The following is a 17525-nucleotide window of genomic DNA, read 5'->3' on the forward strand; positions in this document are numbered from 1 at the left end:
TCCCTTTGTTAGGTTCTAATTTTCAGAGTAAAAACTCAACAGACACTATGAAAGCTTAAACCAAGTTTATTCTTCCCAGAGGGTCAATACAGCTGCATTAGACAAAAACATGGCTTCATCCGTGGTAGTATACATACCCCACTTTGGGTAGAGTCTCCTCGTTATCACCAAACATTGCATCATTATTGCTAGGCAGGGAGCTGAGTGATATGGGCCTTAAATGGTTCCTCCCCTTATCAGTACTGCCACATGTGATCTTTTCCCCAGCACTCAGCCCCTCCTAAGCTTCATTATGACACTCCTCATGTCTCTTTTATAACTAATGATTAATAATAGTTAAAGCTCAGAAACCAAACCTATCACCTTATATAAATAGACAGAGATTGTAAAGTAACAAGGCAACGGTAAACATGTCATCCCCCACGAATGATGCAGCGACCCCCTTGGGCCAATTGAGATATCACGTAACAAATTTATTAAAGCTATTTTACAAATATTAAACACAGTTGCACCATTTGACAGCACTGAATAAAGCTTATCCTTTTTTATGTTTTCTCTTGAAATTCTTAAAACTGGAGCATACTCAAAATGATATACTAAGCGCAGCCGGGAGCTTTTGCAAGAACCTGTCGCAAAAATGTAACAGTTAATGACTTCCTCCTCACACAGTCGCACCTCTTCCTTCTCCCTGAAACTGAAGCCTCAAAAAATAGCTGCAAGTGATGGGTCGTTCGCGTACAAACAGCTTTTTTTTAAAGGCTCTTTTTGGTGAAAAGAGCCTCACATGGCTGCCTGATTAGCATACTTTTAATATTTGCAACCTAGTCTCAGAGCATTTCGTATTATTCTGTACGTTATTCCGAGACACTCCATTTAGTACGAAATGTTACGTTTCGTATGGTATGTATTAATTTATGTATGTCCCCATTTAGTATGATATGTTACGTTTCGTATGTTATGAATTACAATTTGTATTATATGTTACGAATTTGCAAAACGTACAATATGTTACAATTGGAAAACATATGATATGTTACGAATTCTGACTAGCTGGCTAACGCTAGCTAGGCTAGGGTTAGGGTTAAGAGAAGGGTTAGCTTAAAGGGTTAGGGTTAGAGGCATGGTTAGCTAACATGCTAAGTATGTGAGGTGGAACCCCTGTTTTAAAATGTTTTGGTATAGAATCATTTGCTTGTTCTCTAGGGTTTCTAATCACAGTATTGCATGACTTGCTTTATTACAAGGGGGAAATTGTGTACTTTTTCCATGGCTATTTCAATTCCAAGGCTTTTTGTATGCATGTATGAATGACTCAAAGGGTTTGTTCTGACAGTTGTATCAATCTACACAGCTACTGTCTAACTCTGCTTTTTGTTGTCTTTCATTTCCCTGTCTCATTTCCTCAATATTTCAAACAGAATAAATGCCATTATATTGTGAATACCTCAGGATATTAAAAATATTTTTTTAACACTTTAAAATCTAATAAAGACAAATAAAATTTCCAAAAAGTTTTGTTACAAGAGAGTTTTGCCTGATGCCTGCCTGCCTCTTATGACTCAAACATAACATTATAATACATTTTTTTTTAACACAATGTAAACCCTTACACATTCCTCATTACATTGATCTTCATGTTGATTGGAAAAACCAGACTACTGAACTAGAAAAAATACGTAGCAACTACAATGTTAGACAAATACATCAAACTAAACCTTCATATTACATTGTGTATAACATATTGTGAATGTATCTTTAATCATCATAGCAGGTTACTGAATGGTCCAACACCTGAGGAAGTTTGAAAGTTGAACTACACAATGTAACCTATTGGATCCTCTGTCATTCCAATGGTCTGGATGCTGGTCAATGATAAGGAGTCCAAAAGCTACTATCTCTTTCAAAATGAATGATATGAATTGAAGAAGAAGAAGAAAGATTTAGCTATTATCCACGCAGTTTTATAACTCAATCACCAGAGTTTGTAGTATTGAGTGTTTGTAGTATTAATTACAGTTAGCCTACTTTAAAGGGGCAATCATTAGTTGAAACAAAAACAAAGCATTCTCGCCAGCACTGTCTAGGTAAAAAGCTGAGGGATGGGGCTGGAGAAATGTTACCACTAAATTCCTAGACAGAGCTATGGATGCACAAGCTTTTCGCTACACCCGCAATAACATCTGCTATATATGTGTATGTGACCAATAACATTTGATTTGATTTGGAAGGACTGAAATTACATGATATAGCAACTGCAGATTGCCCCTTTAACTGTGTATATTTTTTTTAACTGAAGGTTTTTTGCCAAATGTGTTGTCTCTTGCTGAACTGCAATGCTAACACATCAGAATGATTGAATGACTCAACGCCTGAGAATATTTTGGATAAAACTGTGAACCATACGATGTAATGTTCTGGTTTATTTTCCCTCAGACCAAGTTGGTGTGATACCATTGAGCCCTGGCAACAACGTCATTGGAATAGTCCTTTCCAGTGGTGTTCTCATCCACTTCCTCACATAGCGAATCGATCGCTCCATCCCCCTGGTTGTAGGCAGCTATTCCCCCTGAAAAGTAACAATCATGGCCGGATTACCAACCAGCCATGCAGTGCAGTTGATTTCGTTAGAATTGTTTGCCATTGTATTCCCCCCACCCAACACACCCAGCAAGTATCTATCAACTATCAAACGTTGTACCTTTAAGCTGCTGCTCCTTGGTACATTTAGGAAACTTGTCTTTGATTTGTTCGATGAAATGAATTAGAATCCCAGTGGCTTGTTCAAGATGTTCCTTACTGTCCCATTCACCCTTTCTCTTGTGGTTGCCACCATTTGGGTCAACATCAACCTAGGAAATATATTATGGAAATCAATGGACAGTACTTCACTTCTGTTGTAATGCCATTCAAACATGTCATTCAGCATCAAACAATAAAAGGTAATGGAAACAGAAATAGGTTCAATGGCTTTTTTTAAAGTTCATCTGTATAAACTCAATTTTTAGCCTCCTTCACAAATCCAGATACCAACTCAGTCGCCTTGTGATTAGAGTTTCTACCCTGAGATCGGAAGGTCCCCGGTTGAGTCATACTAAAGATTGTAAAAATTCCTCTCTGCTTGGCACTCAACATTAAGGAGATAGATTAGGGGTAAGACCATGTGATAAACTAACATCCTGTTCAAGGGTTGTATTTTGACATCAACCTCTCTCATGCTACAGACACAGGAAATATGCTGGCTGGCTCGCTCGTGCAAAGCTACTAAAGCGTACTGTATGCGTCCAAGTCGAAACAGTTTGTGTATATATTATGATGTGTTTTCGGCAGCAGCAAAGATATTGAATTATTTTTCCATCAGTGTCCCTGAAAGAAATGAGATGCATGATCACTCCACAACCGATGAATAGTTACACATAATCTGAGTGACTACCTGCATTAACCCAAAGCCTTTTCCATAGTCCCCCCAGCCTTGTTTTGGGATGATTGGTGGGGACGGTTTACGTATTGCTCTCCCACCTCTGGTCTCTCTTGATATGATGCCACAGATGAGAGCTGGGGCTATTTCATTCTCTTTCCCCACCTCTTTGATGATGTCAATGTACCTCTTTACGTCATCCTCGTCATCCTCTGCCATTCTCTCAGATGCACTCACCCCGCTATAACCTGTTGTAAAGTAAATGTGTTTTCAGTCTTTTTGTGAATGAGATGGATGCATGGATTAGTATTGATTATGTAGGTTCTGTTAGTTTCATAGACCACATACCTCTAGCATGGCCGTCAGCATCTGCTGTCTCCTTAGAGGCACCAGTAGTTTCAACCTTCATAATGTCTCCATACTTGTCTCCACACTTTGACCAAAATAATCCTATCTCAACAAGACAAACACAAGCTGAGGTTAACTGTCCTGTTGTAAGGTAATAGGCCTATGCCAAAATACAACAAATATTTTATTTACTAAATCTTTTCCAACTACTAAACACAAGTACACTATTTGAAAAAACATAAAGCTCACCCATGTTGATGTTTTCTCTTAAAATTCTTGAAATTGGAGGATCCTCAAAATGTTAAACTGAGCCGAGCCGGGAGCTTTTGAAAAAACCTGCTGCACAAATGTGACCATTTGTTAACTGAACTGACACTCGCAAAATGGTCAAGCCAGTTTCTGCCTAAATTGTTATGCACGAATACACAACACTTTACGGTATTACGTGTTTCTGGTAGCGAAACTGAGTCGAATGCACTCTCTCGCACAGATAGAGACGATAGCTACAAATCATTTCAAGTCAACAGTTTGAAGCACACTTATTCAATATTCCATCATCCCAATTATACAATATCGTTTATTTCATTTTCGTGCCTTATCAAAAAAAGGGAGGGGATGGAGGGGAAGACAAACAGAGAGGGGTTAAAGACACGGTACCAGACCAGACCCCTGCACTCATGAAGACACACGTGTTAGAGCCATCTACACCCTTCCTGTGATGTTTTATGCTTGCTTACTATCCAAATACACAATCATGTAAGAAAGAAGATATACGTGTATACTGTGCGTGAATATGATATTTTTTGGGGTCTGACTTAATTTCAGTCTTTTTAAAGAATGTTACTTAATTGAATGAAATGTTAGATGTTATAGTTTGAAAACAAACTTGAACCCTATGGTGCTGTACAGTAGGAACAGTAGGAATGGTGGAGGTGAAAATTGAATTCAAGTTTGAAGGGAGTTTGAAGGGAGTGTGCAATTGGCATGCTGACTGCAGGAATGTCCACAAGAGCTGTTGCCAGAGAATTGAATGTTAATTTCTCTACCATAAGCCGCACTCCAACGTCGTTTTTGAGAATTTAGCAGTATGTCCAACTGGCCTCACAACCGCAGACCACGTGTATGGCGACGTGTGGGCGAGCAGTTTGCTGATGTCAACGTTGTGAACAGAGTGCGTCATGGTGGCAGTGGGGTTATGGTATGGGTGGGCATAAGCTACGGACAACGAACACAATTGCATTTTATCGATGGCAATTTTAATGCACAGAGATACCATGTCGAGATCCTGAGGCCCATTGTCGTAATATTCATCCGCCCCCCATCACCTCATGTTTCAGTATGATAATGCACGGCTTCATGTCACCAGGATCTGTACACAATTCCTGAAAGCTGAACATTTCCCAGTTCTTCAATAGCCTGCATACTCACCAGACATGTCACCCATTTTACATGTTTGGGATGCTCTGGATCGACATGTACGACAGCGTATTCCAGTTCCTGCTCATAATTTAAAGTTCCACTCTGATATTTACAGCTATTTTTTTAATAATTCAAATTAATGAAATATAGGCTACCCATTGATTCTTGAAGAATATCACTTACACGCATATACTGGTCTTCCACTCAGTGAAGAGAAACAACCCTACATCGGCAATAACAACATTACACTAAAAGATACTCTGTGTGTACAAAACACTTTCCTAATATTGAGTTGCACCCCTTTTTGCCTTCAGAGCAGTCTCAATTCATCCGGGCATGGACTACAAGGTGTTGAAAGTGTTCAACAAGGATGCTGTCCCATGTTATCTCCAATATTGACTCACCAGCTTAGCCAGGGTCTTAGCTTGAAGGTCGGTGCTGTGATTCTCCTGGTTGCGAAAACTGAGGTTGGAGCTCTGGCTGAAGACTTTGCCACACACCACACATTGGGCTCTGCACCTGGGGTAGAATAGTTATTTTATCCTATATTATGTCAGATATACAAATATTTAAACTTTCAGCATTGGCTCTGGCTTAATTTGCCATTGTCTCATTAGCCATGGTTTTATGATCCGATCAAGATAATCCAATCACAGGTTTGTCACATCTACCCATTGTTTTAAAATGTGTCCACATTGTGACCAGATTTCCTGGTCCCTTCAAGCATTCCAATTATTTGAAAGATATTGTTTCAAAATAATGACTTTTTTTTCTCAATAATTGATGGCTTGAGTCAATGATTTTAGAAGGCGGTATAGTTATGATTTAAATGGTTTGACCATCCAGATCTATTTTCCCTTGTAAGATATCCAGAAACAATTTGTCGCGGACCACCTCTGGAGCTGGTCAGGTAGATCTGATCACAATCAGTTCACAACGGGTCTTTTAATCATTCACTCCTGTCTAAATGTGGGCACAATGTGAATGTGGACAAGATCAGGACGAATGTTAGTGTCAGGTATATAAAGGGCTATATAAAACAATGACATCTGGTTTCTTCCTGCTGTGGACTAGCCTATATTGTTCCTTTAAAATGAGGCAGCAGTTAAAATTTAGATAAGAATGTGTTTAGCCTATGCAATGATGCACTGTCTAACTTTTGGATCATTTCTGCCAGTAGTTTTGAAAGTGGCGCTCACGAGCCAAAAGTGTTCCCCGTTTTTTGTGTACTACGTCATCCAATTGTATATTACAGTGGCTTGCGAAAGTATTCGCCTCCCTTGACAACATGCCTACCACTTTGAAGATGCTAAATATTTTTTATTGTGAAACAAACAAGAAATAAGACAAAAAAACAGAAAACTTGAGCGTCATAACTATTTACCTCCCCAAAGTCAATACTTTGTAGAGCCACCTTTTGCAGCAATTACAGCTGCAAGTCTCTTGGGGTATGTCTCTATAAGCTTGGCACATCTAGCCACTGGGATAGCAAAACTGCTCCAGCTCCTTCAGCTCCTTGGGTTCTGCTAGTGTACAGCAATCTTTAAGTCATACAACAGATTCTCAATTGGATTGAGGTCTGGGCTTTGACTAGGCCATTCAAGACATTTAAATGTTTCCCCTTAAACCACTCAAGTGCTGCTTTAGCAGTATGTTTAGGGTCATAGTCCTGCTGGAAGGTGAACCTCTGTCCCAGTCTCAAATCTCTGGAAGACTGAAACAGGTTTCCATCAAGAATTTCCCTGTATTTAGCGCCATCCATCATTCCTTCAATTCTGACCAGTTTCTCAGTCCCTGCCGATGAAAAACATCCCCACAGCATGATGCTGCCACCACCATGCTTCACTGTGGGGATGGTGTTCTCAGGGGTATGAGATATGTTGGGTTTGCGCCAGACATAGCGCTTTCCTTGATGGCCAAAAAGCTACATTTTAGTCTCATCTGACCAGGGTACCTTCTTCCATATGTTTGGGGAGTCTCTCATGTCTTTTGGCAAACACCAAACGTGTTTGCTTTTTTTTTCTTTAAGCAATGGCTTTTTTCGGGCCACTCTTCGGTAAAGCCTAGCTCTGCTTAAAGTGGTCCTATGGACAGATACCCCAATCTCCACTTTGGAGCTTTGCAGCTCCTTCAGGGTTATCTTTGGTCTCTTTGTTGCCTCTCTGGTTAATGCCCTCCTTGCCTGGTCCATGAGTTTTGGTGGGCGGCCCTCTCTTGGCAGGTTTATTGTGTTGCCATATTCTTTCCATTTTTTAATAATGGATTTAATGGTGCTCTGTGGGATGTTCAGTTTTGGATATTTTTTTATAACCCAACCCTGATCTGTACTTCTCCACCACTTTGTCCCTGACCTGTTATGAGAGCTCCTTGGTCTTCATGGTGTCTTGGCGGTGCCCCTTGCTTAGTGGTGTTGCAGACTCTGGGGCCTTTCAGAACATGTGTATGTATACTGAGATCATGCGAGAGATCATGTGAAATTCGATTGCACACAGGTGGACTTTATTTAATTAATGATGTGACTTCTGAAGGTAATTGGTTGCACCAGATCTTATTTAGGGGCTTCATAGCAATGTGGGTGAATACATATGCACGCACCACTTTTCCGGGGTTTTTTCCCAAATTTTTTTAAACAAATAATTTTTTTCATTTCACTTCACCAATTTTGACTATTTTGTGTACATTCATTACATGAAATCCAAATAAAAATCCATTTAAATTACAGGTTGTAATGCAACAAAATATGAAAACCGCCAAGGGGGATGAATACTTTTGCAAGGCACTGTATGTTTTCCATTTCGTATGATATGTTACGAATTTTGCATTTTGTATGATATCATATTAATTTGGTAAATTGTGTGACGTGCTACGAATTCAATTCTTGCAATATGTTAAGACATTTGTTGTGCTTAAGATCCCGGAGGGCATCTTTAAATCATCACTTTGTTTTGAGTTTCGTTATGATATTTTGTCCCGTGATCAGCTCCTGTGAAAATACAGTATGAATCACACTATATCTGGCTGGACTTAAAATTGGTTTATGGAGCCTCATGCAACCTGACGCGCCTATCCCAACTCACCTTCCCCATTGAAATACATTGAGGTGGCTCTGTCATTTCCACTTGTGGAAGCAGAAGGGGATGTTGACTGTGTGTAGCCTACAAGGGGTGAAGCTGAGAAAACTGGCACCCCCGGCCGAGACACATCCCAAGCAGTTGCCACAAGGCCTATTAGCCAGCGTTTCCAAAACTCTGTCCAGAGGGGTATACCAGAAAGCAGAATCAATGAGTTAGCCAACTAACTTGGATGAAGACCAGAAATAACTATAGATTTTCTGGTTCATTAAGAAAGCTACATTTAGAAATGTGTTTTTGGTTGTTCAGTCACTGAGACCATGCCCATTTCAAAATGATATTCAGATTTTTTTGGTTTAGTTATTTCAGAACATTAAGGTAAGTTATCTAGCTAACTTATTGATCCTGCTTTGTAGTACAGTCCTCTGGGGACCTCAAGCTGTGCTTGTTTAGTTTTTTGCCCTAGCACTACACAGCTAATCAAATCTTGATGCTTCATTATTTGAATCAGCTGTATTGATAGGGCTCCCAGGACCAAGGGCTCTATTCTGTCTGTAAAGCTGAAGCTTTATAGATTCCACGAGACAAATTTAAAGATAATTGACGATTGAGCCGTTTATTGTGAATGCAGTCTCCACTAAAGCGGGAACATTTCCTTTAAATTTCTATCAGGCTGTAAAGCTGAACTTCCGCAATGTGGACTGGATAGAGCCCCAAGCAAAGATATTCATAACTAACCCAATATAGTTCATCTATGTAATTTACAGTGGGAGCAAATGAAGCATAGTGGGCAGAAAAAGCAAGGAGGTGGGCAAAGCCAAGCAAGAGCTAGCGAGATCCTGTTGGCACATTGTAACATGTATTTGCATATTTCACAAACTCCGTTCGACCTTGCACTCAGGGGCGAAAATCTGATATCAACTTTGGAGGGGACAATTACATGACATTTTCTCAAGAGCAATTCCTGAGGGGGACACCAAAAGTAGTGCTGTAACACATAGCCTACATTGTAATATGGTAAATGTATATTGAGGAACCAAAGAAATAAGGTGTTTGCCGTACTCCTAACTACCGGTACCCAAAACTACACAACTAATCACAACAGCAATACCATTGCCTTTAACAAATCTTAGTTCAGTCACCAGTTTAAGTTGAGAGTGGGGGTAACCATGGCATTTTCCAATTATGTTCCTATTTTACAAGTCAAACATTTTTAGAACCTTTCATAATGTTGCCAAACAAAGACTCAACAAACTTACCTGAGACTCCCTGTCTCTGCCACTCTGTCCCTGCATATCTGTCCCCAACTCTGCTGTCTGTGTGCCATCTGTTGCCTGCTCTGTCTAATGACATCGTTGTGAAACATTTCCATTAGAATTTCATTTCTTTCTTATGAACATTTTATCAACTAGTCTTTGAGATATTAGGCTACTAGGGTTCTTACTTTGCGTTTTGGTGTACTGAAAAATACTCTGATGTCCGTCTTTTATTTTTCTGCCATTTTTCTACCTGGCTGGCTGGCTGGCTGGCCTACACAGTGTGTAGGTTATTTACAGTAGGAGATGGGCTTCTATCATCTTATCTTTTATCATTCTATTTGGGCTTCGATCTAAAAGGTAGCTAGCAAATGTGAAACGGATTAAAATGACAAGAGTTGACAGCTGTATGAGTTCACCATTTACACAACATATGCTGCAACCTTTTGTAATTTTAATAGTTTGTTTCATATTGGCTGGCTTCCAACAATAGCTGAATTTGCAAAGCTGGCGAGCACCAATTCCGTTTCAGTGGTGTTTGCTATAATCTTTGCTACCCGGGTTAAATAAAGGTGAAATAAAATAAATAAATAAATAAAAGTTCCCTTGCGACAATTTAGCTTTTGTAACGACACCATTAAATATATTTAAGACAATGGTAGAAGAGAGTGTAGTTCTGTTCAGTTTGGACTTCAGTTTATCGCTAACCTTATCACAGGGACTTTGAAGCACTAATTTACATCATCTGCATGCTGATCTTGGAATAAATTGACGATAGCAAAGATTCCATCTTTGACGAGGCCACATAAATGGAATAGGTACTAGCTAGCTTAATAGTTAATATTTGCACGCTAGCTCTGCGCTAGCTCTGCATTCAGCTAGTGTCTGTATGAACCCTGCCAACATAAAACAAAACATTGCTATGGTGCGATTGACTGGATTAACCTCACGTCAGTTACGTTCATTGAGTGCCTTTCAGACAGTAGATACGACCCCTCTGTTACCTTGCCAACTAAGGAACTGGCAGTGGATCAAACATTGTGCGGCAAAGGGTGGGGGGGGTTGCAATCTTTTGAAACTTAAAAACGCGCTATTAAGTGTCTATAATCAGCACAATTGCTTTCATTGCGTATTATTAATATTATTTAAATTACATAGTTATGTTTCAGTGATATATTGGGGGGGACAAATCATATTTTTCCCAGGATGGGGGGGTCGTGTCCCCCCCGGATTTCCGCCCCTGCTTGCACTCCTTATGAACAACGCCATTTTTTAAAACTTTGGCAAAGCATTAAGTCTATAAAACTTTGTGTGCTGTGTTCGCAACAGATCAGATGATTACTCTGAGATAATTAGCAGAACGTCGGCCCAGTTTCACCTAGTTCCATCCTCTCCCAATAACCCGCGAGTGGACTTCCGGCCACTACCACTTTTACTTCAATACATTCCTAAAGAAAATTATGTCGTTTTTACTCCATACATTTTCTCTGACACCCAAAAGTACTCGTTACATTTTGAATGCTTAGCAGCACAGGAAAATGGTCCAATTCACACGCTTATCTAGAGAACATCCCTGGTCATCCCTACTGTCTCTGATCTGGCAGACTTACTAAACACAAATGCTTTATTTGTAAATGATGTCTGAGTGTTGGAGTGTGCCCCTGGCTATCCATAAATAAATAAAAACAAGAGAATTGTGCCATCTGGTTGGCTTAATATAAGGAATAAGAAATTATATATACTTTCACTTGTACTTTTGAAGTATATTTTAGCAATTACATTTACTTTTGATACTTTTAAGTGTATTTAAAACCAAATACTTTTAGACTTTTACTCAAGAAGTATTTTACTGGTTGACTTTCACTTTTACTTGAGTCATTTTCTATTTCCGTATCTTTACTTTATCTCAAGTATGACAATAGAGTACTTTTTCCACCACTGCTGGGGAGGAGCTTGGCCATTGAATGCAATTTGCTTGCAATTGGTACGTCAGCCCCTAATCTTTCCATGTCCGTTATAAAAACATTGTTGCCTAAAGGAAGTCAGTTGTGCATGGGCTGAGGCGAGAACTATCTGGGAGAAAGTAGAAGTGAGAGGATTTAAGTCAGGCATAATTGTCATATTTGCAACAGCAGCACTTGAGTTTTAGTTTATACATTTTGAGGAATCTCCAGTTTCAAGAATCAAAACATCAACATAGGTAAGCTTTTATCTTTTGAAAACAGAGCCAAAATGGTGTGATTCGGGTCCATCCACCAACCACGTTTCCATCCACAGTTTTTATGAGAGTTAAAGTCATACTGTATTTAAAAAAAAAAATCAGGACAGCTGTGATGGAAACAGGAAGATTCGGTAAAATGTTTACCAACGTTTACCAATGTGAAACATGTTGGTGGGAATGCCTTAATGCGCAAATATTGATATAATAACCATCATAGGGAGTCACTACGACACGGGAAACCATGCAGTTACTTGTATTTGGCTACAGATGAAATAAATTGTGATGAACTGAACCAGCACCTGGGCTTGTGGAGTCTACGGAGTGCACAGTGATGAGCTTGATGCTCCTTTACAATAAATATCAATGGTCTTATTCTAGTGACATGATGATCAATGCTTGACTGCGTTTGACAAATAAAAACATTCTTGCTCTTCTCCATAATAATCTCATCATGTAGCCAGTGATGCCAATTTAGCAGCAACTTTTCAGACTACCCTGGTGTAACCGATGTGAAATGACTAGTTAGTTAGCGGTGGTGCGCGCTAATAGCGTTTCAATCGGGTGACGTCAGTCGCTCTGAGCCCTGAAGTGTTGTTTCCCTTGCTCTGCAAGGGCTGCGGCTTTTGTGGCGCGATGCTTCGTGGGTGTCAGTTGTTGATGTGTGCAGAGGGTCCCTGGTTCAAGCCCAGGTTGGGGCGAGGAGAGGAACGGAAGCTATACTGTAACACTGGCAACTTTTTTTTCAAACAGCACCTAGCAACAAATTTAGCTACTTGAAAAAATGTATTTAGAAGTTTTAGCAACTTTTGAAAAGTGACTCAAACGCTAAAATGCACACATTTTCCCTCTAAATGACACAAAAACGATTTTCTCTGTCACACACTCAGTCACAACACACGTGTCTTGCTGCAAAAGTGCATTGTGAGTGACGTCAGCAGCAGGCCAGCAGCAATTTCAGCAAATTGCAAATCATTGTTGGCTGACTGCAGCAGCAGTAGTACGTGTTCGACGAGCCAACCCCAATGAATATAGTTGGTCACGAATGTTTGATCTTGAACAGAATTTACAACGTCAATCAACACGTCTCAATCAAAATTGTACAGCAAGAAGTACAGAATAGAGTGGGAGTCTATACCTGAACAAATGTCAAACATATTTTGTTGCCGAGATGGCCAGTCAATTTGAGTAACGTTATTGTGTATTCTACGTAATGACGCAGTTTTACTTTATCACGCAATGACATCACAGAGTCCTTTAGCAACAAATCAACCTGCCTCTAGCAACTTACCCTGAAAATTAGTTGGCAACATCCGCATTGTATATGTGAGTCGTTGGCAAGAGCGCACGAGCCAAAAACAGTGCAGGCAGGCACATTTGCTATTTAACGCAACAGTTGTGACAAAACTATCCGTAGAGTTGAAAATACGATGGAAACATTGAACTTTCGATTTTTATTAGGTACATAAACTAAAGATGCAATATGCAGAAATTGCTGGTTGGATAAACTTCTAATAGTTTGCTTGTTGTCACAAACTGAAATTGGCAGTCATTGTGTAGAGAACCATTGTATCATCTAAACCCTGTGACATATATTTTCCATAACCAAAAATATTGTACTTTCAGCTGTTTGACGCTGGTGTACAAAACTGAAAGTAAAAAAAAATGGCAAAAACTAAACTTAAAATATGGCATAGAAATAGTGCACATAGAACAGACCACTTCTTAGACTTGCTTTCAATGAGAATGACAGATCTATAACTAACATTTCTATGTGAATTTGGTCAGGCCACCCAAAAAGTTATATATTGCAGCAACAAGTCCATTTGGAAGAGACACACAACTGGTGGGAAAATGTGCATTTTTGCAGATTTTTGAATATTTGCATGAAAATCTAGCTAGTTAAAGCTATTTCACAAAAACTGGTGCACCAGTTAAAATATCCTGTCATATATTTATATTAATTTTGTCATATTATGTATTATATTTTATTTGAAATGTATATGTGGGGGAGAGTGGGGTAATTTGAGCCACTCTTGTTTCAAGAAAACCATACACACAATTATTCACTTGACCAAATATTTAGGAAGAGGTCAACATTTCATGGAGTCTGTGAAGGAAGAAACCACATGGAAAAAGTGGTAAGCAAGTTGGGCCCCCAAAAATGATTTTATTGTGTCAGAGGTTTCATGATGTTCGTATCTAAACCAAATTAGATCATTTTAAGATTGTTCTATACATCCTGATAAGCTTCAATATGAGGTTCTGAACCTAGCATGAAAGTGCATCCTTGTAGTTGTGTGGGCTAATATAATCAAAATGTTTGCCTTGGGGTAAGTTGAGCCAATGGCCATAAGCAAATTGAAATGTTTTCTTCTCAAGCATAATGCAATGCATTATCACTGGGATATGAGGTAACAATGGGGCCTGGCCTGTGTTAAAAGTGTAAAAACAAAAGCACAGTGTTTGTTAGGTGCTTAAAATGATTAAAAGACAAAAAAGCTATTGTGATTGTTTTGAATTGTTTGGGAAATAAAGAGTTTTAAAAAGGTAATGGTAATATTTCATTTAGTTAAAAAATGTTTAGGTGGCACACCTTACCCTGTACCTCAGCTCAACGTACCCCATACCCGGGATACACAACATCCTGAAATATATGTAGATATATTTAATAGAAAGATTACTATATTTTCCTTGACGGAGTGATGCTGAATGTAAAAAATGGCTTAACTTACCCCACTCTCCCCTACCAGAAATCTATATACATTTTGTGTTTTTGGAATATCACTGCTAGCTTACAACAGGGCTTGTACTAATATACACTTCAGTTTGGGTTTGTTTTGTGTAGTCTGTGCACTCTGAATTTAATCTCAAGTGAATTGTCTTGATTACAGCCTATGATATGAAGGTTGATGCTACTTGTACCTCATAAAGCTGTAAGTGGTCTCTGGCAACTCTTACAAGTTCTGACAAATACTAAAATATAATAAGTTCTTATACAAACATTCATTTACAAACAGGATCTCACCAAATGGCAGACGAACTGAAAAACATGAACAAGTATAAGTCCATCATAAAGCGGGTGGGGCGAAACCATGGAGTGGAGCCATCCATCATAGCTGGTATCATCTCACGAGAGACCAGGGCTGGGACAGGAGCAGGACTGGTCAATGGTTGGGGGGACAATGGAAATGCATTTGGACTCATGCAGGTAGGTACTCAGTTTTGCAGGTACATTTGTTATACTGTTGTTTGCAGACAAGAGAGCCTTTTTCCTATTTCACAATACAATGTAAGTGGTGTCCATAGATTTCTATTGCATATTTTTTATAGGTTGACAAAAACTGGCACATTCCACGGGGGGGATGGGACAGTGAGGAACATCTGAGTCAAGCAACTGGGATTCTCGTTGATATAATCAGATCGGTTCAGAGAAAATTCCCTTCATGGACCAAAGAGCAGCAGCTGAGAGGTATAGCCTACCAATTGACCTGCCCTTCTTGCCAATCGTTATTTTATTTATTAATTTTTTTTTGTGGGGGGGGGGATCAGCCTGTAGTGTGGTTTTCCACTTTAGTTTTGAGTGTGACTCCAAATCCAGACCTCCATGGGTTGATAAATTGGATTTCCATTGATTATTTTTGTGTGATTTTGTCAGCACATTCAACTATGTAAAGAAAAAAGTATTTAATAAGATTATTTCTTTCATTCAGATCTAGGATGTGTTGTTTAAGGGTTCCCTTTCTTTTTTTGAGCAGTGTATATATATCACTATCCTTTCTAAATAAAGTTACCTTTATTATTTTCTCCTAACCCTGCCACCCCTCTCCTAATTGGAGTAAACTTATGGGAAACAACACCCCGGCTTCTACTTCCAGTTTATGCATACTATATAGATTTTACTAACAATGTATTTTACAATAGTTATCTTTTGTTTGTTTTTAATCCCATCCTTCAGCTGCCGTCAACCCCTCCCATCTATCTCTGAAGACCATCCAGTTTTCAATTCTCATAGTCTACAGATTGCAAACCAAAGATAAAAACCTTTGCTAAAAGTATTATTATTTTATTTATCGATTGACTGTGACTTTGTAACGGCTGTCGGGAGTTAGTGTTCATCTTGAATTTAATTAGAACAAAAAGAGAACACTACAACTGAACAAAAACACGACAGCCAAACAGTCCTGTTAGGAAATTATCGAAACAGAAACAATTACCCACAAAACCCAAAGGAAAATCATGCTCCTTATGTGTGACTCCCAATCAGCAACAACGAACTTCAGCTGTGCCTGATTGGGAGCCACACAGGGCCCAAAACAAAGAAATACAAAAAACCTAGAAAACGAAAATAGAACGGCCACCCAATGTAACACCCTGGCCTAACCAAAATAAAGAACAAAAACCCCTCTCTATGGCCAGGGCGTTACAGACTTTTCAAATCACCCAGCAGTGCTATTTGCAGAGTTAGCTCCTGGTAAATGTTGCAATTCTTCAGACATTCCTGAACCAGCGACCAAAAACAAGCTACATATAGAAAATACCCAAACAAATGATCTAATGATTCTGTCTCTTCGCATCAAAATCTGGAGATGTGGGATGGTTGTATCCCCCATATATAACAGAACATTCTATTGTTTGCAATCATTTTGTATAATAATTTAAATTCTAAGTTTTTAATCTGTCGTGGTTCTGTATCAGTTCATAAACCATGTGCCAAGGAATCAGTACATCAAATCTCTTCCCAACAATTTTGCAATCTATGGCACAGCTGTCAATTTTTATGTCCTTAAAGGAAACTGCCCAGAGTTTGATAGAGATGATCAGTCATAAGTTTAATGCAAACTGTATTATGCATTATACAACTACATAGATTACATAGCTACATTACAGCCTGTGTTTGTTTTTTCAGGGGGATTAGCGGCCTACAATATCGGGCTGGATAAGGTCCACTCATACAGCAGAGTGGATGAGAACACCACTGGGGGGGACTACTCCAAGGATGTTCTTGCCAGAGCTGAATTTTACAGACGCAATGGTTATTAAAGTCAACTCAGTGATTGCCTAGCAGTTTTCGATTCAGACCATAGTGAAGTAAATGACATATCCTCTACTATCTCATCAAAACTGATGTTTAATTGTTAATTAATTATGATTCATTAATCCAGTGTTTACCGATCCTTGTCCTATGTTGCACATTTTTCTTTTGGCCTAGAGGTAACACATGATTACAGTCTTTTGTTGTTGACCTATGTTGAAATAAGTATCAGTATGATGGAAATCTGGTAGCAACCCCAGTCATGTCTTGGAATGACACATTGACTTACTTGTCAAAATACAATTTTACAGAATACACACTCACTTTTTCTTAGGTGGGTAACATTAATTGTCAAAGTAGAGTGATTACATTGCTGATTTCCAGTATTAAAAAAAAATAATATTCGAATGAATTATAGGCTACCCATTGATTCTTGCAGAATATCACTTACATGAATATGTAACCGATGTGAAATGGCTAGTTAGTTAGCGGTGGTGCGCGCTAATAGCATTTCAATCAGTGACGTCACTCGCTCTGAGACTTGAAGTAGGGTTTCCCCTTGCGTTGCAAGGGCCGCGGCTTTTGTGGCGCGATGGGTAACAATGCTTCGTGGGGTGTCAGGTGTTGATGTGTGCAAGGGGCCCTGGTTCGAGCCCAGGTTGGGGCGAAGAGAGGGACGGAACCTACACGGTTACAAATACACGGGTCTTCCACTCAATGAAGAAATACAATCTTACATAGACAATTACATCATTACACTAAA

At 39.2% G+C, this 17525-nt stretch overlaps 2 protein-coding genes across 3 annotated transcripts; one reads left to right on the forward strand and one right to left on the reverse strand.

Annotated features, from left to right (window-relative positions):
- Positions 1-50: 50 nt before the first annotated feature.
- Positions 51-4311, reverse strand: LOC106587409 (lysozyme g). Of its 2 annotated transcripts, none has more exons than XM_014175780.2 (5): positions 4013-4311; positions 3764-3865; positions 3581-3663; positions 2699-2849; positions 51-2566 (listed from the first exon to the last, which is right to left on the reverse strand). In XM_014175780.2, the coding sequence occupies exons 1-5, from the start codon at positions 4014-4016 to the stop codon at positions 2430-2432; spliced, it is 477 nt and encodes a 158-aa protein (XP_014031255.1). In that variant the 5' UTR covers positions 4017-4311; the 3' UTR covers positions 51-2429. The 2 variants fall into 2 exon arrangements, with proteins under 2 accessions (XP_014031255.1, XP_014031245.2); XM_014175770.2 differs by having other exon boundaries at positions 3431-3663.
- Positions 4312-11453: 7142 nt separating this feature from the next.
- Positions 11454-17174, forward strand: LOC106587400 (lysozyme G). The gene is made up of 4 exons (XM_014175758.2): positions 11454-11709; positions 14748-14938; positions 15061-15199; positions 16637-17174. The coding sequence occupies exons 2-4, from the start codon at positions 14759-14761 to the stop codon at positions 16768-16770; spliced, it is 453 nt and encodes a 150-aa protein (XP_014031233.1). The 5' UTR covers positions 11454-11709; positions 14748-14758; the 3' UTR covers positions 16771-17174.
- The last annotated feature ends 351 nt before the right edge of the window (positions 17175-17525 follow it).

This window comes from Salmo salar, chromosome ssa02, assembly GCF_905237065.1.
Source record: "Salmo salar chromosome ssa02, Ssal_v3.1, whole genome shotgun sequence".
Taxonomy (NCBI): Eukaryota; Metazoa; Chordata; class Actinopteri; order Salmoniformes; family Salmonidae; genus Salmo; species Salmo salar.